This window comes from Neofelis nebulosa, chromosome 6 (genome assembly GCF_028018385.1).
Source record: "Neofelis nebulosa isolate mNeoNeb1 chromosome 6, mNeoNeb1.pri, whole genome shotgun sequence".
NCBI lineage: Eukaryota > Metazoa > Chordata > Mammalia > Carnivora > Felidae > Neofelis > Neofelis nebulosa.
The window spans coordinates 143,572,019-143,599,374 of record NC_080787.1 but is presented as its reverse complement, the minus strand read 5'-3'; the positions used below and the strand labels follow the sequence as shown (position 1 = coordinate 143,599,374).

The 27,356-nt window shown below is 44.0% G+C and overlaps 1 protein-coding gene across 1 annotated transcript in view; it reads left to right on the top strand.

The window, feature by feature from the left end:
- NOX3 (NADPH oxidase 3) overlaps nt 1–27,356 on the top strand; it is a 62,626-nt gene that overhangs the window by 15,025 nt on the left and 20,245 nt on the right. Inside the window, exons 7-10 of the mRNA XM_058735757.1 lie at nt 2,988–3,117; nt 8,345–8,437; nt 10,855–11,108; nt 18,661–18,820. Of these exons, the coding sequence (XP_058591740.1) occupies nt 2,988–3,117; nt 8,345–8,437; nt 10,855–11,108; nt 18,661–18,820 (637 nt within the window). The remainder of the gene's footprint in view (nt 1–2,987; nt 3,118–8,344; nt 8,438–10,854; nt 11,109–18,660; nt 18,821–27,356) is intronic.

Below are 27,356 nucleotides of genomic sequence, written 5' to 3'. Positions count from 1 at the left end.
AAATTTTAATGAATGCTGGAAAACAGTAGACCTGTTTCGCTCAGAACAAATTTCTGTGATCCAAATTGCATGCGATTAGTCAAGATATCTATTTTGGACACCCAGATTCCACTTCTGCTTAACCGGAACCACCCACTAGGAAGCCCTGTGTTGGGGAGGGAACGGTGTGTGAGATGACGGTCAGACCCAGGCTCTGCCCCTAGTCATCAGGGTGGCCACGTGCAAGTCCCTTGTATTCTCTGGACCGCAGGGTACCGGAGTGGCTCAGTCGGTTAAGTGTCCAACTCTCGATCTCCACTCAAGTCATGATCTCATGGTTCGTGGGATGGAGCCCCGCATCAGGCTGCCCACTGTCAGTACAGAGCCTGCTTGGGACTCTCTGTTCCCCTCTCTTTCTGCCCCTTCCCCGCTAGTTCTCTCTCTTTCTCTCTCTCAAAAGTAAATAAACGTTTTTTAAAACTTCATTGGACCTCAGTTTTGCCATCTGACTTCTAGGATTCCTTCTCACCCAAACATCCCATACAATGGGATTCAACGCCTGTCTGAAACTATTACTTTCCTCCTCAGGAAGCTAGAGCAGACCGTGAATCATGACACCCTCAAATACAATGTTTTCAGTTCTTTGAATAGTCCTAAAATGGCTCTGAACAAACCCACCAATGAATGTCTATTAGCTAGTTTCTTCCAACATTAATTATTCCATACACTGATGCCTTTTTTTTTTCCATTTCACAATTTTCAAAACACATCCGTGTGCACGATCCATTTGACCCCAACAACAGTCCTGTCCAATAAAGACGGTGATGTTATCCCCCACTTCATAAGGACGAAGCAGGTTCAGAGGGTTAAGTGATTCCCTCCAGGTCCCAGGACAAACAAATGCCAGGGTCAGATGTAGGGCACCAGGCTTCAGACAACAAAACCTTTTCTGGTCACAAGCCCCGCAGAAGAGCCCTTCACTTCCTCACGTTAAACAGCCCTCCACACCTGCAGGAATGTGGCCGAGGAGGTCGCAAACGTCCTGCGTGGCTTTCCATGAGCTCTTCCTCTGCTTCCCACACCAGCAGACGCCCTCCCCTATACAACTTTTCCTCCCATCACTGCAGCTGCTGAAGCACGCCCCCCAGGGATGTCTTTTACCTGGAAAACCCGTCCATCTCTCTGCTCCTCCTTAGAATCCTAGTCGTCAATGTTCACATTTACGTGCTGTCTGGCTAATGGCTTTCTAGTCTTTAAAATTTTGGCAGTTGTCTCTTCTGCACATGTGATCCCTCACCCTGACTTTCTGTATTTTGGGGAGCAGGATGGATGGTCCCAAAGGGCTCCCCCCTCAACGACTGTCGGTCCCTCTCTTTCTCTATGGATTCTCCTCCTGAGGCTGGGGCAGTTACCCCGAAGCACATTTGAGGGGCTCTTCATAATCCACACGTGTCTAGAATTCCTCGTCCCCCAAATTACACACACAGCCCCCTGATCCTGCCTCCCTGCCTTCACACAAGAGGATTTCAATGGGTGGTGTTGCGTTGGAGATATTTTTTAATATCCAAATACATTTCATAAGATGAAATATTTTAGTCATTTTAACTTAGTTGAAAGGCTTATTTTGGGATAAGGGTCTCATTTAATCCTCTCAGCTTGAAGTATTCTACAGCTACTGTTTACAGCGAAAAGTAATTTGCAAATTCTATACAAAATGCCAAGTAAAGGAGGATTATTGGAATGTGTTAAAGCCCACTAATCTTTCTATTATGGGATAGCATAGATGAAGACATAAAAAATTTTTTAATTTTTAAAAAGATACTGCATCTGTGAAATGTTCTGAGGTTTCTTTAGGTAATCTAGGCAATGTTACCTAGAGCTTGAGAATGATGGTGTTAAAATTTACAGAATCTTTTCCTCGGGCCCCATTTATTATTCACTCTTCCTGTGTCTGGGCATCATGTGATCACGGGAGATTCACAGATGTTGTGCTCTCCTAGCTCAAAGGGAGGTTATCAAGTTTGGATGACTTTCATGAAACAACCCGGGCCAAAGGCCAAAACATCAGTTCCCTAGGCTGACGTGTAAGGTCCCTAAGGCCATTGCCTCTCTCTCCTCCTGTACCCTACGGTGCAAAAGGGGACATATTACTTCACATGTTACTGCCCATGACGTGAGCCTGTATGATGCTAGAGTTTCTCAGCACCCTGTTCCTCAAAAATAAGTCAACATATTTTCTTCCTAAACACCTAGGAATTGAACAACCTCCAGATTACATAGCCTCAATTCTTAGACTTTGTGGCCCGGTGCACCAATGGGGGTACCGAAGAGGCTTGTCAAAGGTCAGTCAGTACTACGTTTGGGGCGAACATAGCATAGTAGGATTACAGGACTCTTGATCCAGTGCTCCATTCACGAAGGCAGGCTTCCTTTTCTCTCTCAAATTCATCAAGGTAGTTCTGAAGACATACTTCACACTGACCTATTTTGACCCTGTCAAACACTACGCCTGCTCATGGTCACTGGGGAAAAGAGCATCATTATTCAGGACACTTCTTGCGACTTCACTTGAAAACTTCTAGGTGTGCAGACACAAACCAAAAAGGGTAGAAGTTAAATAAATCTGCAAAAGACCCAAATAGTACAAAGTTAGCCAATTAGGCCGAATCAGCAATCAGGACGCGATGTAACCTAATTAAATTCAACAGTCTACAAAAGGGTGTGTTCAAACAATTTCCCTTCATTATGAATTCTCTAATATAGACACTTTCAATTTAACACAGGATACCGCAGAGGGGCACTTCTTTTCTGGGATCTTCAAAGTTACTTGAAGCTTCTTAAATTCCTATTTTTAAAGATGCTGAGAGAAATGAATGACAGCCCAAGTTTCAAGACAGTTGAAGTGTTATTTCAGAGCCCGTTGCAGAGCATGTATCTGTTGTATCACAAGACTGCACAAAATCAATTTGAAATATTTAGGTTTGGTTTTGTTTTGTTTTAATGGCAAGTCGGATTGTTCGAGGCCAAACTCCCGAGAGTCAACTGCTCCACAATGTCACCTTCTGCAAAGACCACTACGCTCAGTGGCAGGCTGCTGCCCAGTGCCCCACGCCTCAATTTTCTGGCAAGGAGCCTTCGGTAAGAATGAACCCAAGAGCTTTTAAAAATAGCTGTCGCCACAGTTAAAATAACTAGAGCTTTGTGTGCTTGAGAAAAGAACAGCCCATGTCACCACTAGACAAAGCCAGCTCTTTATTAAGTGTGCTAATGGAGAAACCTAGTTATGGATCATTTTAAAAAGAGGTTTACTGCCAAAAGGGGTCTGTCCGTTTCGAAACGTGCTCTTGCGCTCCCACGTCCATGGGGGTGTCTGATATGGCAGAATGAGCAGCACTGCAGACATGAACGACCCTGTCTCTGGCTTGCCATCCTCTCTGCTCCGCAAACTCAGCCCCCTGGCCCCCTGCGGAACTGCCCTCTCCATTCTGGGAATTACTGGCCGCACTCCTCCAATGAACATCAAGCAACAACCGCGTGAGAAGGATGCCCTCCTTATTAAAGCTTACCTTCTTGCTTCCTACAGCTTTGGGGATCAAAAAAAATTGGGGTACTAAATGCATTTACTTCCTATTCTAATTAAGCTCCCACAACTGAAATAATGATGTTTGGCAAAAAAGAGAAGGATGCCCTCTTTATTAAGCTTACCTTCTTGCTTCCTACAGCTTTGGGGATGAAAAAAAACTTGGGGTACTAAATGCACTGACTGCCTATTCTAATTAAGCTACATAACTGAAATAATGATGTTAGGCAAAAAGAGACCTAATTCATTAGAGTCGATCATCATGTCCACAAGATCTCAAAAGGAAGATTTCCTGGGCATGCTCTAATGCCTTTGTGGCATAGGTACGTAGAAATAATGATTCTATTTGGTCTCCTCGGGTTTCTTAGAACAATGCAAACCTTGGGGCACCTGGGTGATGCATGAGAGCAAATAAATGAGGCCAGCAGATTAAAACAAGAAGGAAACAGGGTGCCCCAATAGGGATAATAGTATATAAATGGTGGAGATTCAGGAAATTAAGTCATCAACTTATGACGACTCTAATGATTGACTTTTTCTAAACTCTTCAAATACATTAAATGAAGCGCTGGATTTTAAAAGTGAAAACTGCTGGGAGGAATGTTTAAAACCGAGAGAAACGACATAGATGTGCCCGTTAGACTGTGGTTCTTTTAATGGTCAGTATAGATTGTCTCTGTCTTAAACTCAACTATCAGTAGCCACTGCCCAGCCTGCATAGTAATGAGGAACAGGAATGCCTCTCTAAAATCTTCCAGCTACAGCGTCTCCATAAAAAAAAAAAAAAAAAAAAAAAAAAAAAAAATCAATACTCTCCCACACCTCATGAATACAGACCAGAGCCTTCTCCAGCAGTGTGCACTGACATTAATTACTATTAAAAGGGGGGAATCTTACCCATCTGTCTGTTAACTCTCCCCTGCTACACCGCCTTGCACACCCAAACTCATATTGTCACTCTTTCTCATTATTTTTAATGGATCCTGGTTCAAAGCATGTGTGGGCTGTGCAATTACTGCTTGGCTGAAGGTGCAGTATTCTCTCTGATGTCTCATAGACACTGAGTCCGGGAGGCATCCCAAGGACGAGGAAGGGTTCCGGCGTTTCACTGCACCGCATCTACCCATCGCTTCCTCTTGGCCCCTCCTAACTGCATTTTCACGGTAGTTTTATCAGTGGAACATTTATCAATTCACCTTTGGCGGTGCACCGCTGTCCGGGTTAGGACGCAGAATGCTTTGCACACCGCCCCGTGGGCACCGAACTGATCAAGGGAACCAATTACCCCTGTGGTCCCCTTCTGTCTCGGACTCACAGACGCATACAAGGCTCCAGACTCTAGAACTGCTCGTGCAATCTATTCTCCAAAGAAGCCTGGTCGTTCTCAGTCGGAGAAGCACCTTATTTTATTTACCTACGACGTCGACAAGTGACAGCGACAACAGCAATAATAATAAGGCTAACGCTGGTTTAAATTATTAGGGAATGATGTCAACCGTACAGGAGGAAGCTTTACCTGAGGTAGAGTCAATTCAGCAAAACGTTTTCTAAAAGGCTGTTACATTCGTGCCGCTGCACGGTATGGAAGCTTCCGAGACATGGTTCCTGCCCCTGGAAATCTTATTGTCTAGACAAAGAGGCCATTTTTAAACACACACATAAAATAAAATCAGAGCAGCATGTTCTTATTTTCTTGGAGGAATGAAAAACCAGGAGGGAAAGTGGAAGAAACAAGTTTCATTACTGCAGCTTTTAAATCAATGCAGCTTTATTTCTATCATAAAATATTCACTGTAGCATGACTTCCTGAGTATTTTTGGAAAAGAAAAAGTAAAGCAAAGAAGCCACGGAGTATGTTAGCATTAAAGAAACTTAGATACCTAATAGCCCCGCCCCTTAATTTAGCAGACGGAGGGCTAGCGGCCCAAGATTTAGCTTCTGACCTATGGTCACAAAGGCCATCCCCAGGAAAGCCACATCAAGAAGCCAGACCTTCAACTCTGTGGCCGTGAACTTGCATCTCTACACACTTCAACATTCATTCTGAAACTCCAGCCTTCTCCCACCCCTCATTTTGTCTGCTGTCTGCTGCTATCTATGTGCACATACCCCTGACGCTGTATTTATCTCTGTGAATAAAGCTAAAACATTTAAGAGCCTGGAGGAAACCCAGCCCATAATTTTCTCCACCTGTCTCATTTTACAAAACAAAAGATTTGAACACAAAAGGCCCAAGGCTCCGGGCGCCTGGGTGGCTCAGTCGGTTAAGCGTCCATCTTTGGCTCTGGTCACGATCTCACAGTTCGTGAGTTCGAGCCCCACGTCAGTCTCTGCACTGACAGCTCAGAGCCTGGAGTCTGCCTCAGATTCTGCGTCTCCCTCTCTCTCTGCTCCTTCCCTGCTCACGCTCTGTCTCTCTCTCTCTCAAAAAATAAATCAACATTTTTGTAAAAGGCCCGGGATTTGCCGCAAGGCATAGGGGAAGAACGGTCACCGAAGTTCTACCTCACACGTGCCCCTCCTGCTCTGGGGCATGGCCTCCTTCTGTCTTTACTAATTCTTGTCTATCCAGGTTACTGCTGTAGGTAACCACCTGTTCACCTCTGGCCACCCCCATCCCTCACTCCTTAACTTCTAGGGGCTCCAGGAGTACCATCACCGTGTAACCAAACTGGGCTTTTTCCTCCCGGAGCATTTTATATACTAGAGTAGAGATAGAGCCAAGGATTAATGGCTTACGTTCTCCTTCCTGACTAACTGTACGAGGAAAAACAATCCACTCCATTTTATCAACATGGAAAAATCAGAGCCCGAGACTGATGTGACAGCACCAAAACGAAGTGTGTGATGCTTAAAACGTCCCAAAGTGGGCACGCAAGATTATTTGTAAAAATACACAGAGACTATGTGAGTGGTTTTGCAAATCTCTCTCTAAGCTTATACAGAAAGAATTGCATTCTTGCCATTATTTCTGTAACTATCCACACCAATTCTCAAAATGCTTTCTGGTTCTTTCAAGCAGGAGAGACCTAAGGACTCACTCCTTTGGTCCAACCCCATCCTTCTTGTCTACCCCCTTGCTATCTTCTCCCTTACTCTGTGCATCATATTGCCTCACCCACAGCATAGGTGGACAAAAGGTGTTGTTCCCTCTGCTATTCCGAACACGTTGCTGAACCCCACTGAGGCAGAAAAGGATAAGTGGGTCAAATTGCTTTGTGTTGCCTGCATAAATTGAGCCTTTATCAGGCAAACAAGAGGTTCCCGGGGAAAAAGCAAGGAGGGCTGATGTAGGTGAGAAGAGCTGCCATGCAAACAGACCCAGCAGTAAACAAAAGAGAAATAGAAACACAAGAAAGATAACAGAAGCAAAAAAAAACACTGAAGGGCTTGTGACCTGTCAACGCAACAGACAGAGCAGGATAACGGGTAAGAGAGTAACGATCAAGAAAGACGGTGAGTCAGCCAGAGAGGGTCTAGCGAACCTGAGTTCAAAAGAGTGAGGCATCCTTCCCACTCCCAAGGCCGTGTGCTAGGAGGAAGGTGGTGGTGCCTTTAGAATCCCAAGCAGGGAATTTAGGGGAATTAGGAAAGACTTGAGTTCCAGTCCTGGCTCCCCAGGATCCAGTTCTATCTCCTCAGGCAATTGTACCCATTCCCACAACCTCGGGGTTTTTTCTTCTTTAGATGAAGAATTGGAGTAGACTTCAAAGAACTCTTGACACCCTCAGATTTAATGAAGACTGAGCCTCTAATGTTTGGTAAAACAAGGGTCAGTACCAACGCCAGCATTAGAAAGAAGCATGATTACACGGCAAGTACACAGGCCAGGCGGTCAGACCCCTCTGGGGTCAGGTTTTTCTGGTGCACCTGATTGCCTTTGCGACCCTGGAAAATCTGTTTGATCTTGCCGGACCTCAGTTTGCTCTGGTGTCAAACACAGAGAATAACCATATGCCTCGTGGGGTTGTTTGGCACCCGACCTAGTATAAGTCTTCCACCATTTTAAGTTACGTCCCTTCCAAGGGAGGAGGACGCCGTATGTTATACACACCCACTGGTGCAAGACTAGCCTGCTGGCAAACCGATCGTTAATAATGGCAGATGATTCTCATAAGAGGTTGACATAGGACGGGATCTGTTAAGAATTAAAATGTTCACTGTCACAACTGTCAAGTTCTGATTCTGTAAATCTAGATTTAAAGTTCTGAGACACTCCTTTTATGTTTTATTCCTGATAACACTGCATATGCATGCCTGTGTGGGTGTGTGTGGCTATGGTTGTGGATTTGGGGGCTCCTTCAGGCAGACCCCCACGTTGTGACGCACTGCTGGCCCCCAAAAATTACTGTTCAAAATGCTTTTATTTCATTTCCCATGTCCTTTGTTGGCTCAGGAATATCGCTTTGTAAGCCTTTGACTTTGGCTGAGTTGGGAGCATTTATGACCCTATCATATGTAACGTAAACATCAATCTGCTTTCCTATTTCTTTGCAAATTCAATTATTTCTAATTACATAAAGGCATCATTGATCAAGTAAGCATAAAAACCAATACAGAAGAGTTTAATCTCTTAAATAAGCTTGTACACTTCAAGGAATAATTGAATGTTATAGTATTTAATACAAGGAGATATCTTTATTGTTGATAACTGGCCCAAAGTTAAAGGAAAATGTCTGAATCCCATCATGTTATGTATTGATTTCGTTCAAATTGAAAATATTTGGATTCTATTTTCATTTCCTTTTCTTCTCTCTCTCTCTCTCTCTCTGCTACTCTCTGCAGGCTTGGAAATGGGTTTTAGGCCCTGTGGTCTTATATACGTGTGAAAGAATAATTAGGTTCTGGCGGTTTCGACAAGAAGTTGTCATTACCAAGGTATGCATGTCGCTTTATGTCTGAATAAAAGCCTGAGTGTAGATGAAAATTTTTTATTAGCCCAAGTTTTTAATTTGCCATTTTTATTGCAGAACCGTCTGTAATTTAGAGGCCCATCTTCTGTTCTAATAATTGCTTGTATCCTGTGCATCTTTTAGTGTGACTAATTTTACTGGGGACAGGGATCAGGGCTCCAGACTGGTACACAGAATTCTGATAAAGGTTTACGGTGCAGCATAGAAATCATCTCTTTTTCTCTTTCTTTCAGTTTCTCACTAGGGGACTTGGGTCGGGGCGGGGGGGCGGGACCGGCAGGAGAACTAAGCTTTACGTTGGTCATGGTAACTTACAGTACAATCACTCCCTTCAGCACACGAAGTCGGGAATTTTGCAAGCACACAAATAATAGACCTACATTTTCAAGGGCACACCCTCCCACTTGGGGCTACTGGCAGAAGATCGGGGAACAATCACCCTCAGGTTCAAAGTGGAAGTATAACACGGAGCCCCACCTAGTGAGTGAGGGCTCTGGGATTTTTTGCAAATTTGCACCCTTCCGCACAGCTCTCCAGTTTTACCAGGTGCTGGAGGAAGATGTGAGTACCTAGACTAAGTACCTGTCTAGGAGACTGAAAAGTACCAAGTACCCTGCCCCCGGTGTTTTAAACCTCCAAGAAGAAATGCTGTGCCAACCAAACCTATATTGCTAATACAATATTAACAGAGTCCTCTATCTCCTTAACTGTCTTCATGAAAACAGATGCATAGAAATTGCTTCATATTTCTGTTTTAAGCTCTTTCCGTGTTGCTGCTTTTAAGTTAAGCACCAAAGGATATCGGGCTACGTCAAAAGCCAGACAGTAAAACTTCTGGAAATCCACTAGAGCCGTTACTAGGGAGACAATTTAACAGCAGAATCAGAACAAATATCAGTAGGGAGATGGGAAACAGAAGTAATGATTAAAATGCTGTGAGATTCTCTTCCGAATGGAAAAATACTGTCACAGGATCTAGACGTTTGATTTTGTTCCCTCCACCTCCTGCCACAAAAGAGGCCATGGGGGCCTAGAGAGATTTTTTTTTTTTTTCAGAAAGCGATGGAAATCGAGGAAGGGAAATTAGTTCTTTCCTTCCGGTAAGCACCAAGTTGCAAAGCTCTTTTTTGTTGTTGTTTAAGGTTGTTTATTTATTCTGAGAGAGAAAGAGAGAGAGAGGTGGAGAGAGAGAGAATCCCAAACAGGCTCCAATCTGTCAGCACAGAACCCAATGTGGGGCTCAATGTCACAAACCATGAGATCACGACCTGAGCCAAAACCAAGAGTCAGACGCTTCACCAACTGAGCCACCCAGGTGCCCTGCAAGGCTCTTAAAAAAGTGATTAAGAGGGGCGCCTGGGTGGCTCAGTAGGTTAAGCATTGGACTCTTGGTTTTGGATGGGGTCATGATTTCGTGGTTTGTGAGTTCAAGCCCCACGTTGGGATTGTCACTGACAGTGAGGAGCCTGCTTGGGATTCTCTCTCTGCCTCTCTCTCACAGAATAAATAAATAAACTTAAAAAAAAAAAAAAAGCAGTAAGAGGAGTCCACCTAAAACTCAGAGCCTAAGCAGGACATTGGAAAAGACCCAACTAAAACAAAACAAAACAAAACATTTCACAGTGAATTTGAAGATTGGTTTCCACCTAGAATGAAAAAACTCATAGGGTTGGGGCGCCTGGGTGGCTCAATTAAGAGTCTGACTTCGGCTCAGGTCATGATCTCGTGGTTGACAAGTTTGAGCCCTGTGTCAGGTTCTATGCAGACAGCTCAGAGCCTGGAGCCTGCGTCGGATTCTGCGTCTCCTGCTCTCTCTGCCCCTCCCCCACTCATGCCCTGTCTTCCTACATCTCAAAAATAAACATTAAGAAATTTTTTTTGCAAAGAAAGAAAAAAATCACAGGGTTAATCAACCAGAGATTGAGAAAATGTACAAATTGTTGAAAACAGTAACAAACTCAGACCTACATTTTAAAAACACGGAGATAATTCTGTAAGTATTTTAAGAACTCAAGGCATAATTAAGTGCAATGGCTGATAGGCTAGCTTCTATACTCTTGGTCTGCTCAACTGTGCTACCCAGAGCTTGGCCATTTGAGACCTAAAGTCACAGGCCAGACACCACATGGCACCGGGGTGCAGCTACCCACATCTCCGACAGCACCCCGAAGGAGACGAACGTCACGCTTGTTAGAGTTGCCCAGCCAGATATGAAAGGGATGGCCAAGATCCTTGGAAGTTGACGGCAAATGGCATATGTACATTATACCTCAAAAGAGCTGATTTCAAAATTTAAAAACGTCTGATGGAGCAAAAGCCAGTCTCTTCTTCTTTAACCTGAGGGGGGAAGAAAAAACAAATGATTCTCTTGCTCTGATTTAGGTGGTGAGCCACCCATCTGGAGTTCTAGAACTTCACATGAAAAAGCGAAACTTTAAAATGGCGCCGGGGCAATACGTCTTGATACAGTGCCCGTCCATATCGTGGCTGGAATGGCACCCCTTCACCCTCACGTCGGCCCCTCAGGAGAACTTCTTCAGTGTGCACATCCGGGTAGCAGGAGACTGGACGGAAGCTCTGTGTAAGGCCTTTGGGGCAGGGGGACAGGCCCGGAAGGAGTCCTGGAGCTTGCCAAGGTCAGAGCCTGTTTCTTTTTTACACACAAGTTAGAATTGTAGAACAAATAAGGCATTTTAGTGCATCGACGTGCTTACCAAACCCAGCAATATCTTTATTCTAGAAGGGCAAGTTTTAACCCATTTTTTAACTTTGGGAACCTATAGAAAAAGTATAATTTAGTAGATTTCCAGTAGAGGCAAGTACATTTCTTTAAAAAAAACAAAAACAAAAAAACGTTCAACAAAGGCAGGCAGCGATCCAGGAAGAAGGAGCATTTTGCTTCCTCAGCTCCAAAACCACCCTTGGCTAATTATATGCAGCCTGTGATGAGTAAGAAAGCCCTGTGAATTTTTCTGCTCTTACAGTCGGAGGTCTTTAAATTATATTTGCCATTTTGGTCTTCATAAAGAGGACACTTCACGGTCAGAATGAATCCGGTGGGCCCCATCCACTGGAGAAGGTGCTAAACAATTACAGATGGAAGTTCACAGAAGGACAAAGTGATCTGAGAGTCAAGAAAGGTAGTTGTGCCCCTTCATTCAGTCAGTTCTGCGTGTGTGTATACAACAAGTGTCAATTAACCTCCACCGTGTGTCAGAAATACGGAGATGCCAAGGCGCTGCTTCCATTTTCTAGGACCCCGGGGGGGCCGATGGAATCAACATCAACCTGCACGCAGAGGAGTTCGTTGTGCTGCAAGGGAGATGCACGGGGGGCGGGGTTTGAGAAGGGTAAAGAACACCAGTAGCACGTGGATTCATTTCCTAGGGTTGTGGTAACAAAGGAACACAAACTGGATGGCCTAAAACAACAGAAACGTATTCTCTCCCAGTTCTCGGGGCTCCGGGGCTGAATCTAAGTGACAGCAGGGCCAAGCTCCGTCTGAAACCCTTTGTGAAGAATCTTCCCTTGCCTCCTCCCGGCCTCTGGGGGTTTTCCAGCAATGCAAGGTATTCCTTGGCTTGCAGCCTTCAGCAGTTCAGCCTCTGCCTTTGCCATCACACAGTGTTCTTCCCTCCGTGACTGTGTCTCCGTGGCCTCTTCTTATAAATCCTGGTCATATCGGATGAAGGGCCCACCCTCCTCCTGTATGACCTCATCTTAACTTGATTAATTACATCTGCAACAACCCTGTTTCCAAATAAGGTCACGTTCTAAGGCACCGAGGTTAGAACTTCAACATATCAGCTGGGAGACACAATTCAACCCACAATGACAGCCTATTCAGACAGGCCTGGGCACCAGACCGAAGTCCCACCGTAAATTACCAGGCCTTGGCCTCCGTTAGCAAACAATGGCTTAAAGTCGATTCCCACTCTTACAGCAGGATTACCCAATAAGTAGGCAAAACCCACGTTTAAGGCTCCCGAAAAACAGGGACACACACAAAAAATGTTGAGAAAAACGGTTGGAAGAATTTGACATTTCAAAAGACGCATCAAAAGATTCCCTCTTCTCAGGGCTCATGGGTAGTTCAGTAGGTCAAGTGTCTGACTTCAGCTCAGGCCGTCATCTCATGGCTTGTGAGTTCGAGCCCGGCGTCGGGCTCTATGCTGACCGGTCGCTCAGAGCCTGGAGCGTGCTTCGGATTCTGTGTCTCCCCCTCTCTCTGCCCCTCTCCTGCTCTCTCTCTCTCTCTCTCTCTCTCTCTCTCTCAAAAATAAATAAACATTAAAGAAATTTTTAAAATTAAAAAAAAGGAAAAAAAAGAGAAAGAGAGATTCCTGCCTCCGCCATCCTTGGATGGTGTCAGGAACCACCAAGCAGGAGCCACCGGCATAAGAAACTAGGTGGCGAATGCTGTCAGGACGCACTTAGGATGGGACTTTTGGAGGGCAGGGCATTGTCTGTCCCTGCCTATATGTCCGATGCCTGGCACAGTGTCTGATATGTGTTGGGTACATAGTAAATACGTAATGAAGAAATTAACGAATACCTGGACCCAATAGGGATGCTTCAGCTCATTTATTTTAACAAATATTTACAGGTGGCAAACTAGGCACTAGAATAAACGTAAGGCTCAGAACCTATTTAGCCAATTGTCCCTCTTCCCCCCCTCCCCGTGAGACACTGAACTGTAACCGTGTAGCACTGGGCTTGGTCACGTTCACTAGGTAGGAAGAGTCACATGCCTTCATTTCAAAGCCTGGAACCGAAGAATGGTGTGATAACAAACCAAGTACGGTAAAACCTCGGTCTGCGAGCACAATTCGTTCCAGAACATGCTTATAATCCAAAGCACGGGTATATCAAAGCGAATTTCCCCATAAGAAATGATGGAAATCCAACCCAATTATTCGGGTTCCACAACCCAAAAATATTCATGTAAAAATGATTCCGATACTGTAACATAATACGAAATAACAAAGAAAACATGCAATATTAAAAAAAATAATAAACAGATTAACCTGTACGTACCTTTGAAAACCTCCGTGGCTGGTGTGAGGGAGACAAGAGAGAGGAGGGTCGTTGTGTAGGACGACTTTCATTATCACTAAGGGAATCACTGCTATCTGTTGGCTCAATGGGATCCTTTTCTTTTCACGCAACTTTAACAAAGAACCTACCCAATGACCTACAATGAAGCAAAGCGTTCCTAAGCTTACCCTGGCATGGAAAAGCAAAGGACTGTCCATAGGGACTCTGAACTGACAAAAAATACCCCAGTGCCAGTTGTGGGCACTGTCCAATGTTCTGAAACATCAAGGATTTCTGCCAAACACCACAGCCTGAGACCGAGCCCCTGAGCATGGGAGACGATCACCCAAAATCGTTGTGAAGAGAAAGAGAGAGACACAAGACCTATTAGCTCAGTTGTGATCATGTGACATGCAGTGTCACATACTGTTCATACTGCAAGACATCACTAGCTTATCAAACTAGAAATGTTTGCGTATCTTGTGAAACACTCACCCAACGAGTTACTCGCCATCCAAGGCTTGACTGTATAAGCATCATCTCTGGAGACAAATCAGCTGACAGTACCTAACTACTACTCCATTTAAGACCTTCTCTTTTTTAATCATGGAAAGGAAGCAATGTAGCAGAATTGTAAGATTCAGAATGCAGTGCAAAGGCCTAAAATCGGGAGTAAAACTAGACACACAGAACGTCCCTGCCCTCCTTTTGGTGTTGCCCAGATCAATGCTTTCATCCTGTCTCTAGCCTGGCCTCTGCTGTTAGTGTATACAGTTGCCTGGTCTATCAACCAACCTTCCCTTTCGCCCACCAGCTGGCATTTCAGCCAATACCCCAACAAGAACTCAGTCATGTTTCTCGGTAGTCAATATGCCTTCTATCTGTGGAGTGCATCGTCAGCTCAAGGCCCAACATGATATGTCCTCTCCCCCACCCCCCCCCCAGGTCTCCCTGGGCTTCTCGGCCCCACCTCCTGCCTCCTCCCACAGCCCCCACCACCACCACCTTGCACTCAGCCGTTCTTCCAGGCTTCCTTCTTGTTTTTCTCTTCTAATCACCTTTACCACTTCTATCCCCTCCATCTGGAGCACTCTTCCCCAGATCTCTGCTTGGCTGCTCCGTTACTTCCCTCAGGCATTTGTTCAAATGTCTCCTAGTGAGGTGTTTCCTTCCTGCCCCGTCTGAGACAATGACCCCCAACTGAAGCTCAATAACCACTTTGTCCCGTGCCCTGCTTCATTCTTCTACATGGTACTTATCAACCACCTGACACACGAAATATCTGCTCGTTTGTCTGTTTACCAGGTATCTTCCCACGCTAGAATGGAAATTCCATAAGAAAAGGGACATTATCCATTTGGCTCACTTTGTTGCATTCAGTGCCTAGAATAGGCCCTAACTCTTAGTTGGTACTCAATGAATATTTATTGAAGGAATAAAAACGAGTTGTTGGAAACAGTGCAATTAACCTTCATTTGTTAAACTCACTGATCTCTGCCTCTATACACATGTAGGCATATTTGTCTAACTCTTCAATATATGAAGAATCAGAATTTTACTGGACTTCCTTGTTCGATTTTATCTATTAACGTTATTTTGTCTTTGAATTGAATCAAACACATGGGAGGGAGAAGTATAATTTTTCACTACTTTGGACCCAGGAAGGATTTTTTAAAGTTTGTTTACTTATTTATTTTGAGAGAGAGAGAGACTGAGAACGAAAGTGGGGAAGTGATAGAGAGAGAGGTAAAGACAGAGGATCCCAAGCAGGCTCTGCACTGTCAGCATGGAACCCACTTGGGGCCGGAACCCATGAACTGTGAGATCATGACCTGATCATTACATTTTTTTAATTTTTTCTTTTTTTTTTTTTAATTTTTTTTTTTTAACGTTTATTTATTTTTGAAACAGACAGAGACAGAGCATGAATGGGGAGGGTCAGAGAGAGGGAGACACAGAATTGAAACAGGCTCCGGGCTCTGAGCTGTCAGCACAGGGGCCCGATGCGGGGCTCGAACTCACGGACCGCAAGATCGTGACCTGAGCCCAAGTCGGCGCTCAACCGACTGAGCCACCCAGGCGCCCCATAAATTTTTTCTTAATGTTTATTTATTTTTGAGAGAGAGAGAGGCAGAGCATGAGCAGAGGAGGGGCAGAGAGAGATGGAGACACAGAATCTGAAGCAGGCTCCAGGCTCCGAGCTGTCAGCACAGAGCCCGACGTGGGGCTCGAACCCACAAACCGTGAGATCATGACCTGAGCCAAAGTCAGACGCTTAACGGACTGAGCAACCCAGGCATCCCCAGAAAGGATTTAAACCAGCCCGAGGAATCTGTGAGGCCCAGGCAAGAAGCAAACCTAGACAGAGAGCTGGGAAACTTCTTTATTCTGTGCCCAGGAAAAGGGAAGAGAATGGGAGCTATTTTAAAGCACTTTGCCTTCTGAGGTAAAACGGAGGAATTTCTCAGAGTTGATTGTAGAGATTTCAGTGACTAACCTGCTTCCTAGAGCCAAGGATTTCAGTTCTGACAGCCTGGGTTCAAAGCCCAGTTTTGCATATGCTCTTAGAGAGTACATGTCACTGTGTGCCTCAGTTTCCCCATCTGTAAAATAAAGATGATAATCGTAGTACCTAAGAGTTTGTTTAGGTTTAAAGGTGACAGTCCTTTAAAAGCCCTTAACATGACGCATAGAAAAAAAAAAAAAAAAAGGCTGGCTATTATTATTAGCAAACTATGAAAGGTCACTGACCGCAGAGATGTCCATGACAGCAATGACCACAGGGAGAACGTGTCTATGAGCAAAGGCCATGGGTTCAGAGAGTCGAGGGTGGAGGTCGATGAGGCAGGTGGGTGTGCCTCGGATCAGAGCAACAAGGAACCGCACGGTGTGGATGCCGGAAAGGCTCATCGTTTTCCAAGCAGCATCCTTAAACTCTGGATCCAGATCGAAGAGGAAGTAGCTGGGTGAACTCGACGAACAAGAATTTGGGCAAAGAGAGTTGATTCAGGATTTCGAGAGGTCTCCAGAAATGGAGACGTTTTTGTCCAGAAAAGAACAATCAGGGCATCACGATAGCTACCATCAACCATTGAAAGACCTGAGACAAGAAAGGGAAGAGAGCTGGTGCGCGTTTCTCGGGAGTGTGGTCAGAAGACAGAGGTCGGTGAGTCGTGCGAAAAACTGTCTATTGCTTTGAACTGCCCCCCTCCGCCCCCTGCAAGTTAACAGCAGAATGCGATCAGCTGTCAGGGTGGTGGAAGGAAGGATGACTATATTATCAGGGCAGTTGGACTAAATATTTTCTCCTGCCTCTTCCAGCTTAGATGCACAATTCTGATTATGAGGAATTTATCTATTGTGTATTTCTGTGGATTGTGTGGCACAATTCTTCTTTGGGTTTAATTGTTATCTTTTCAAATCAGTGTCAGAGAAGTCCCAAATACAACTAATTATAAAAACAATTAACGGTAAGACATTTTAATCCTTGGACAGTTTCATTTTTTCTCTCTCAATTCCCCTTATCTAATTATTTATAAAATAATCTACAGTGGGCTGAGATACTAACCCTTTCTGGTTAATGACCTTTTATTTTTATTCTTCCATTTCCATAAATCAATATGTAATAAAGCCTTATTAATTAAGATTAACTTGAAGAGAGTTAATTTGAATTATTAGGAGGTCTGGCATATGGAATATTTAAAAATAAAACCCAATTGAACTTTCATGAACACAAAGTAAGCCCAAATGGGCCAACCTCGGGTGCCTTCTACAGACACCCCTTAGGGAATGGTTATGAATAACTTAGAAGCCTTTTAATTAGCATATCTCTGTTCATATGTAAATGTGTGCTTTTGGAATAGTTGAGGTTATTTAATATATTCTGCTGACTGAAATATTTTAAACATTCCCTTTACAATTTATTCAACAAATTGTTACTGAACGGCTCCATGCCACAGAGCATGCCAGGCGTTGGGATGCAGTGGTGAGCAAAGACAGACCCGGCCCCTCCCTCTGGAGAACTTGTTGTCTCGTGATCAAGAGAGACACAAATCAAATCACGCGCACACACCCAAAAAACTGTAAAACTACAACAGTGATGCAGACTACAGAGGAGGGGTACATGGGGCTATAAAGTATATAAGAGGGGATTTAGCCTTAGTGCAAAGGATCCACGAAGCTCCCCCAGGGAAATGATGATTGAGAGAAGACCTAATGAAAGGGTAACTATGAACCAAGACAGGGAGAGGGGAGGAATTGGGACCCAGTATTCCTAGTGATTACTTGGATTATCACATGCAAAGGCCCTGTGGCAGAGGGGGGTACTGTGTATTTTGGGGAAGGAAAGAAAAGCCAGTGTGGAGAACTGGTGTTGAGAAATGGAGTCGAATCCGGGGGCCAGTCTCTTCTGGACCATGTTAAAGACAATCGTATTTATTCAATAAATATGCTTCATCCTTACCAAGAAAAACTTGCTAAGCAAAGACAAAACGTCAGTGCCGTTCCCGGCCTGATCATCACAGATTTTGAGCTCACGTAATCTGAAACAACAAGTTTTAGAAGTTCCACATACCTGACAAATGATCTCAAAATTATACTTATTCCAAATGAATGGCTTCTATTAGATGAAAATGATATGAACGCACTAAGGTGTGGGACTGAATAAGTAAAAATAGAGAAGAAGCATGTTAGTAAAAGGACACATAAGACTTCTAAACCACCTTCTGCTTTATTCCTTTGATGGTGGAAGAAAGGAGAGAAGGGAAGGGGAGGGAAGGGGAGGGGAAAGGAGAGGCGAGGCGAGGCGAGGCGAGGAGAAGAGAGGGCCTCTTCTACCAGGGCCAAAACAAGCTTCTAGAAATTGTAAGAAGAGCAGCCCACGTGGAAGAGGAGTGGGCTCAAGCCAGAAAAGTCAGGCTTTGTCTTACCATGAATGCACCTGGGCTGGCCTGTCTGGTCGTCCCCCCGTGAGTCCAGGCCCCCAGTTCCTCATGTTAAGTCTAGGCTCTCCAGACAGGACATTCTCAAGCTCAGAGCCAACCCCCCCTGCACCCAGTTACAAACATCCTGCAAAGAGCCGTGCTTGAGGATGGCTTTGTTTTCGAGAGCGTCGTGGCTGAACGTCACCGAGGCCACATTCTGTGATTGCAGGCTGGCGGTGGACGGGCCGTTTGGAACCGCACTGACGGACGTGTTTCACTACCCAGTGAGCGTGTGCGTTGCTGCAGGAATAGGGGTCACTCCCTTCGCCTCTCTCCTGAAATCCATATGGTACAAATGTGAGTCGCACACCCAGCTGAAGCTGAGCAAGGTATGGAAAAAATCATTAGTTCACACTTAACGTGGATTAAGAGGTTCCACATCCTTCTATCTATCATCTGCCAATTCCTGGGGAGGATTTTAATTAACTATGAGGGATAAATTCAAGGATCCTTAACTATACTTATGTTCTTAAAAATCTCCATTCGGTATTACATTTATGAGAAGGGTTATGTCTAATCTTGTTAAAGATGACAAGACATAAATTTTATTGCTTCGTTGCCATTACAGGACATGTAATTGCTCATGTCAGTAAAATATGGACAGGCTGCAAATGGCTTTGTGACTGGGCGACAGTTAGTGATATTAACAGGAGGCCTTTCCCTTAGTCTCTTTGGCCTGATACTATGGTTGCAGGATGCAATTCAACATCTTCCTTTCGTGCACTCGTAGCCTTAACAAGAATGCCACGGTTGGAACTCACTGGCCTGCTTACTTGATATCGCCAAGCTCAGAATCTCTTTTGTCATGTCTGATGTGTTCTCTGACTAGACACCTCCATGATTACCTTCCTTCCTTTGTCCTGCCCAGAGACTGTCCATACTTTAACCCTCCGAGGCCCAGCCGTAGACACCAGAACAGCAGGAGAAAGGGAGCCATGTTGACGCCGAGGGGTGTCAATTCAGGAGGACTCGGGATATTAAGCGAGCCCGGTTCCGGTCCTGATTCTGTCACTTGTCTGGTTCACACTTTGGCTACACTTTCCCACCTGTCAAAGGAACTCACTTAGTTCGATTAGCATGTCTGTCTAACATAGTTGGATATGAACATTAGTCTTATGATATGGCCCACAAAAGAGAACTCTGTGGTCATAAGAACTTAAAGTGCTACAAATCTCATTCTAGGAGATTCACATCATTTCTTGCCCTATTAAATAAGTTCTATAGAAGAGAACCTCATTCGGTTTTGTTTCACCCACTTTTGTCAAGCTTAGTTAGCCATGGAAACCTTCTCCACCTAGCATTTATTGAGCAAGAGCATTCTTCAAAGCACTGGGGCAGTATGAGACTAGAAGAGCTCTAAAGTTGGGGCTTTCCCAACTAAGAAATAAGAATAGAATTCGCTATCATTTCGTGAGTTTCCAATGACAGGTGCTTGACCTACACTTTCTCATTTGATGGTTATAACCTTCCCAACAACTTTATAAAGTAGATAATACCAAGCTTGTTTTCCAGATAAGGAAGCTGAAGGTTAGAGAAACCAAAGTGTGTTCCCTAAAAATACATGGGTAGTAAAAGGCAGAATCAGGATTCCGATTAGATCCATCTGGCTCTTTCCATGACATGACCAACATATGGTAGATATGACTGCCACCATTGTGTTATAGGCAGACTGTGGGACTCCTGGCCAGAGAATCCGCCCCAGCCTCACTGCACCCTCACTAAATGCATCACCTTGAGTGACTCAAGTCACCTCTCTGACTGGGTTTCCTGATCTGCGAAATGGAGAAATAAGGGCCCATCTCCAACGGGGAGTTTTAATACCAAAGAAGACAAGGAAATAATGTAATGTGTGAAGAATGTAACGTAAATGTGTACAGAATGATATAAAAGTTCATTATCACTGCCAAAGATGTGGCTTCTACTACTAATAGCTTAGACCCATCAAGCCTTGACTACCTGGCAGGTGGGAAGTTAGGCGTTTTACACATACTATCTCACATCATCTTTTTAAGGAACTTATCATTTTTATTCCCATTTACAGATGAGAAAATCGAAGCTGATCGCAAAGCTAATAGGAACGATAGCTTGTATTATCAAATTGGCATCATTGCTCTTTCAGATAAGTGACATCCTCAGTTTAGTCCTGAGGAACCCAAAGCACAGAGAGCTGGGAAATAGTAGAAGGAGAGTCCGAATCCAGACTCTTCTTTTGCTAAAGCCCATTGCCTCTCCTCTCTGCCACAGTAAGTTCCAACAGAGTGTCTTAGTCTGTTGGGGCTCCTATCCCACGATACCAACAGAAACGTATTTCGCACAGTTCCGGCTGCTGGGAAGTTCAAGGTCAACGGACTGGCTGACGCGGTGTCTGATGAGAGCCTGCTTTCTGGCTTACAGATGGCGGTCTCCTAGCCTATAGCTTCCCTGGCAGAAGGGGGTGAGGGAGCTTTTTGTAGTCCTTTCTTCTTTTTTCATCAGCGAGAGTCCGATTTGTTGTCTCGCAGTTCTCGACTCAGTGAGGAAAAAAATAGACACAGAAGTCTAGAAGTCTGGAGTCCTTTTCATAAGGGCACTGGTCTCACTCCTGAGGGTTCCTCCTGGATAAACACATCACCTCCAAAATACCCAACTTCCCAATATTATCGCTTTCGGGGATTAGGTTTCAAAATATGAATTTTGGGGGGACGCAGACATTCAGTCTATGGTACAAAACAAGTGAAACAGCTACTTTTCTATTTATCTGGGCCTCACAACAATGCTTTGTTATGGTTTATGAGGATTTCTCAATCCCCTAAGCTTTCTCTTTCCTCTTGCTGTCTCCCAGGTACAACTCACCCATACAGGCAGCTTCTTCCTTCGTGGTTTTCCCGACACTAAAGGTCATGTTATGTTTCACATGGAGATGGTGATGGCGGGCCTAACTTTCGTGGGCTTATTCGCTCAGTGAACAACTACTCAGCACCTACTATGTGCCAGGCCCTTGGATACAGATGTGACATGCCTCTCTTTCCTCACACCGGACTTAGAGCACCCCACCCTTCTCTCAGTATTCATTAGCCTTATGCTTTTATGTCACGTTCACAAAGGATCTCATTTCCCCTGATTCCGAGCTCCTTGAGTGCGGCTTCTTTGGATATGCATAATGAGATACACACACACACACACACACACACACACGCTATAATTTTTTAATAAATCACCTAGTGAATAAATGTCTCCAGGCCAAAACGAATGAACAAATGGCTTCTATGCCATTTTTGATAAAATCCTAGTTTACGAAGATTAAGTCATGTTTATTTAACCAAAAAAGCTATCTGTTCAGTAATGTTATAATTCAAATAATATGTTTCAATTATTTTACTACAAATAGGAAAAATTTTTATAAGAACCCACAAAATCCTGACACCACCGCCTCCTTCACTATTTCATTGTTATTTCTGGACTCTGTGTTTGGGGTTTCTCAAGGCTGTTTCAGCGGGAGGGTTAAGCAGTTACCACAAAGCTATAAAACAGGGTCACTGGTCTCCATCCAAAAAAAAAACCCCAAAAAAACCAAAACAAACAAACAAAAAAAACAGAAGCCAAAGGATTGGAAATAAAAAAAGATGTTTTTATAACTTACAGAAACTGGGGGCAATATTGGGGCAATAGTCCACCAAAAATAAAGGTCAGAATAATGGTATATGGCAGAAGAAAGCTAAAAGCATAGAATCACAAAATAACTTGAGAGGTCTTAACTTCCCAGCTTTGCATATGACCATGAAAGGTCAGAGTCTGTACTTAGACTGGGAAATGAGGAAATGATTTGTCTGAAGTCCCCCAGCTGGTTAACCGCTGAATCAGGATCGGACCGTGTGTTTCCAATTTCCACATCAAGGCTCTTTTATGCAAGAGGTGAGATTTCATGCTATTGAAAGTTTAGGCTGCAAATTATGCTTAAGATCCTTATGCTTAAGATAGAGTCTACATGTAGCAGAAGTTTAAAGAAGTTTTTCTGTTTTAAAGCCACTCTGTGCTTGTTTGAGTACAACTATCATTAGGCTTATGTAACTAATATTTGTCAGGGCCGCCTACATGTTTTTGAAGTATAAATACCCTTTCCATGAAACTGTCAGCATCTATATAATTTTTAAGTGCAGGGGAGCACAGCAGTACATATTTATCTAACAGCGTCCTCACAATTATAGATCTGGACTAGAGTTTTCAGATTGTTCTCTTCTGTAGTAAGGAAAGGGGAAAATGCAGCATAGGGGTTCTGAGCTGGAATGTTAAGCCTAGATGGTTAACTGCAATGAGATGGGATTTCCTCCTCCCTGTATAAAAGACCGGTTGGCATAAAGGCATACATTTTTACATGCAAGCCTGACGTTGCAAATCTACAGTAATAACAAAACCGAAAGTTTTGTTGGTTGTGAACCATTGCGAACTGTCATCTCTTCACCCTTCTCCTCTGCCACGTTATTCTAGAAAACTTCTAAGTTAAATGCAGGAGAATAGCCAATAGGACGCCTGCTGCTTCTTTAGGATCGTGTGTAGCGTTTTCTATTTGAAGCCGGGGTTTTAAATTTTCTTTCTAACTATCTTTTATTTTTAAAGATGGTGGGGAGGAGGGGGAGAAGGAGTTGGGAGGAAATTTCCCAAGAAGGCAAAGTAACAGTAAGTAGAATGATGGCTTGCCAGGGGGGAAAGAAATGGGGAAAGGCTGTAATATGTGAAAAGAGGTGTTTTCAACACAGGAGTAGGAGTCAAACTTCACTTGGTGGAAGGCACAGGACACATCTTCGGGATGAGGGGAGGAGGTGTGGGTGGTTGAGGAGTCCCTGATACAACTTGAGGGAAGCTGAGTGCTGGGCGTGTAAATACCCCCTGGCAATGAATGTCCTCCAACGCCTGCCTAACGGGATGATTAATTCCACATCGCACTCGATTTGTGAAGAGAGCTTTTGAAAAAAATTAGGACAGTTTGCTTGTGCAAACTGTCAAAATGATGAATGAAATAGGTGTGTACAAATGGGGAAGGGGGGATTGCGGGCATCAATATATTGGCTTATACATTTTAGTTTCCCTAATGTCACGGCCGTGTAGACAGGGCTGAGAGCACGGCCAACTGGAAGATTTGGTTCATTTTCTTAACTGCATATGTAATCTTCAGACTATAATAAGATAGATTACCAAAAAACTGAGATAATCTCATTTCTTCATAAATTGTCTTCCTTCATCGCCTCAATAATACATAACCATGATAATGGGTATTTATAGTGTGTCCCATGCAAGATGGCCTTGGGTTCTTAACCTAATATAATAAACAGATAATTCAAATAAAAAGACAGCATGGGCCAGTGGGAACAGGCAAGGCGGCCAAGAAAGGCAAAAATCCATACTCTACTTAAATATATTAATAAAACAAAGGAGGGCCTGCTCTCTTTTCTAATGAATGAAAAATGCACTTAATTTAATCTGTTTAGTTTGAGAAATTATTTGCTTTCCCTTTTCCTCACACTGGAGCTCTGGCCACTCCTGGAATTGATCACCTCTGCTAACCACTCACAGTGCTATAATAAATTGAACTGGGACACACGAGGCCACGTTTACCTCTCCAGAAAACACCCGTGCCCCCCCCCATCGTTCCCTAGACAGCCATAAAAGACTTTAGTCCCCTATCAGGACTCACCCTTGCCCTGTGGGATAGTGACTACTATTAATAGTTTTGATATTGTGGTTTATTAACCACACAAGCCATACGAGAGTATAATGTCCTTGTAAAATATTCAAATAAAATAGTCAAAAATCTCCCTCCATTGGCCTTCCTCCCCAAAGTAACCACCACCACCACTTTGTTCTCTAAGGGGTTCACCATTAAACATGGGGGTGTGTCTCATTCCCTTGCTTCTCCATGCATCTGCGCACGCATACCCACCCATGTGCATATCACGGTGTTATTTTATTCGTACGTAAACAGAGATGTGGGTAGGGAGAGACAGAGATGTGCACTTTGTTTTGTTGTTTTTTCCCTTTATATAACATGGCTCAGCGTGCCTTCAGCGTCAATACTTAGTGATTGACTATCATTTTTTTTCAATATCTGAAGTTTATTGTCAAATTGGTTTCCATACAACACCCAGTGCTCATCCCAAAAGGTGCCCTCCTCAATACCCATCCCCCACCCTCCCCGCCCTCCCACCCCCCATCAACCTTCAGTTTGTGCTCAGTTTTTAACAGTCTCTTATGCTTTGGCTCTCTCCCACTCTAACCTCTTTTTTTTTTTTCCTTCCCCTCCCCCATGGGTTTCTGTTAAGTTTCTCAGGATCCACATAAGAGTGAAACCATATGGTATCTGTCTTTCTCTGTATGGCTTATTTCACTTAGCATCACACTCTCCAGTTCCATCCACGTTGCTACAAAGGGCCATATTTCATTCTTTCTCATTGCCACGTAGTACTCCATTGTGTATATAAACCACAATTTCTTTATCCATTCATCAGTTGATGGACATTTAGGCTCTTTCCATAATTTGGCTATTGTTGAGAGTGCTGCTATAAACATTGGGGTACAAGTGCCCCTATGCATCATTACTCCTGTATCCCTTGGGTAAATTCCTAGCAGTGCTACTGCTGGGTCATAGGGTAGGTCTATTTTTATTTTTTTGAGGAACCTCCACACTGTTTTCCAGAGGGGCTGCACCAGTTTGCATTCCCACCAACAGTGCAAGAGGGTTCCCGTCTCTCCACATCCTCTCCAGCATCTATAGTCTCCTGATTTGTTCATTTTAGCCACTCTGACTGGTGTGAGGTGATATCTGAGTGTGGTTTTGATTTGTATTTCCCTGATAAGGAGCGACGTTGAACATCTTTTCATGTGCCTGTTGGCCATCTGGATGTCTTCTTTAGAGAAGTGTCTATTCATGTTTTCTGCCCATTGCTTCACTGGGTTATTTGTTTTTCGGGTGTGGAGTTTGGTGAGCTCTTTATAGATTTTGGATACTAGCCCTTTGTCTGATATTTGACTATCATTTTATTTAGTGCCTTCGGAGCATCCCAAAGTATGGATAGCTCACAATTTATATAATGATCTTATTATTAATGAACATTTTGGCTGTCCAACAAGTCATATGAACTATAACGAGAACAAATGGAGGCACAAACGAGGAGAGTCCTCACTCATGGGGCAAAGCAGTAGCATAGCCATGAGATAATTAACGTTAAAGATCTTTTAAAGAAAAAGTCTTGGAGACTAAAAATGGTTGACAAAGACTGGCCTCCGTCTTATAATGGTTAATCAGAAAAATTATTCTGTAATTATATTTCCTTAAAATGGAACATGGAAGCCACATTAAGGAAGTTTCTCAATAAGAACAAATATTGCTTCAAAATTTGTTTGTGATTATATTCATCCAGAGGACCTTCACGACAACAACAACAACGACAACAAAATAAAAAGCTGGGACAATAATAGCTACCACTTTTTGAGGATAACTAACATTTATTTATGTTTTCTAATCAGCCACAGTCTTTATCTTTTTGGAGAGAAAAACTCTCTTTTTGGAAAATGGTACTGATTCCCTCAGTAGCAAGTCTCTGTCACCCTAGTTGTTTAGAGTTTCTGACGGTCCTGTATTTTGTTTTTGTTTTTTTAAATTTTTTTTAATGTTTATTTATTTTTGATTCAGAGAGAGACAGAGCATGAATGGGGAAGGAGCAGAGAGAGAGGGAGACACAGAATGTGAAGCAGGCTCCAGGCTCTGAGCTGTCAGCGCAGAGCCCGACGCGGGGCTCGAACTCACGGACCGTGAGATCATGACCTGAGCTGAAGTCGGACGCTCAACCGACGGAGCTACCCAGGCGCCCCGACGGTCCTGTATTTTGTACCACATGGGTATCTGAGCATATAGCATATAGTTCAGGCTGCTATAACAGAAATACCATAGAGTGGGTGGCTTAAACAGCAGATGTTTATTTTTTTCACAGTTCTTGAGGCTGGAAGTCCGAGATCAGGAAGCCCACATGATTGGGTTCTGAGGAGGCCTCTTTGGCTTACAGATGGCCACCTTCTGGTTGTGTCCTCACATGACAGAGACAGAGAGAGCTCTGGTCTCTTCCTCTTCTCAGAAGGACACCAATCCCATCATTGGAGGTCCCATTCTCATGACCTCACCGAAATCTAACCTCCTCTCAAAGGCCCCATCTCCAAATACCATCACATTGGGTTTCAACCTATACTTTTGGAGACAACACAAACATCCAGTTCATAACAGTGGGGAACAGAGGGCGCTGTCCGGAAGGAGGCGAGGTCACAGTGTAACCCACTGGCCTTCTCCTGGGTGGAGGCCTTGGTCAAGGTCAAGGTCAACGCTGGCACTCCATAAAATGCCTCCTGTGGGCTTTGCACATGCAGAGCCTGGAATGCACTTGGCCAGTGAAGGGGTTCCTCTTTTTGGACCACATCCTACAATCAATGCTGATATTCACAAACTGGCGCTGGAGATAAAGCATGGTTTCACTTCTTCTCAGTGATCACTGCCTCTATAATTCACAAGTGACCCATGGGAACACAGACCCCCCCCCCCCCCCAAGTAAAGCCAATGATTCCCTTTGCTCTCTAATATACACATGTGATATGCATTCTGGAAGCTCCTCCAAACAACAGGGAAGAGAACAGGGGTCTCAACTGACAGGTCTGAGCACTTAATGCACATGTTAGACACTGTGCTTCCATGACCACAGGCTCTCTCACCCTCACCATAATCCCGTAGGTTGTTGCTCTAGAGGGTGGTGGGCTTTCTGCCATTTTATGTACTCGGTCATCCAGGCTCACAGTAAATAACCTGCCCCCAGTTACCCACCATGGGGATGGTGAAGCCAGGAGTCTAAA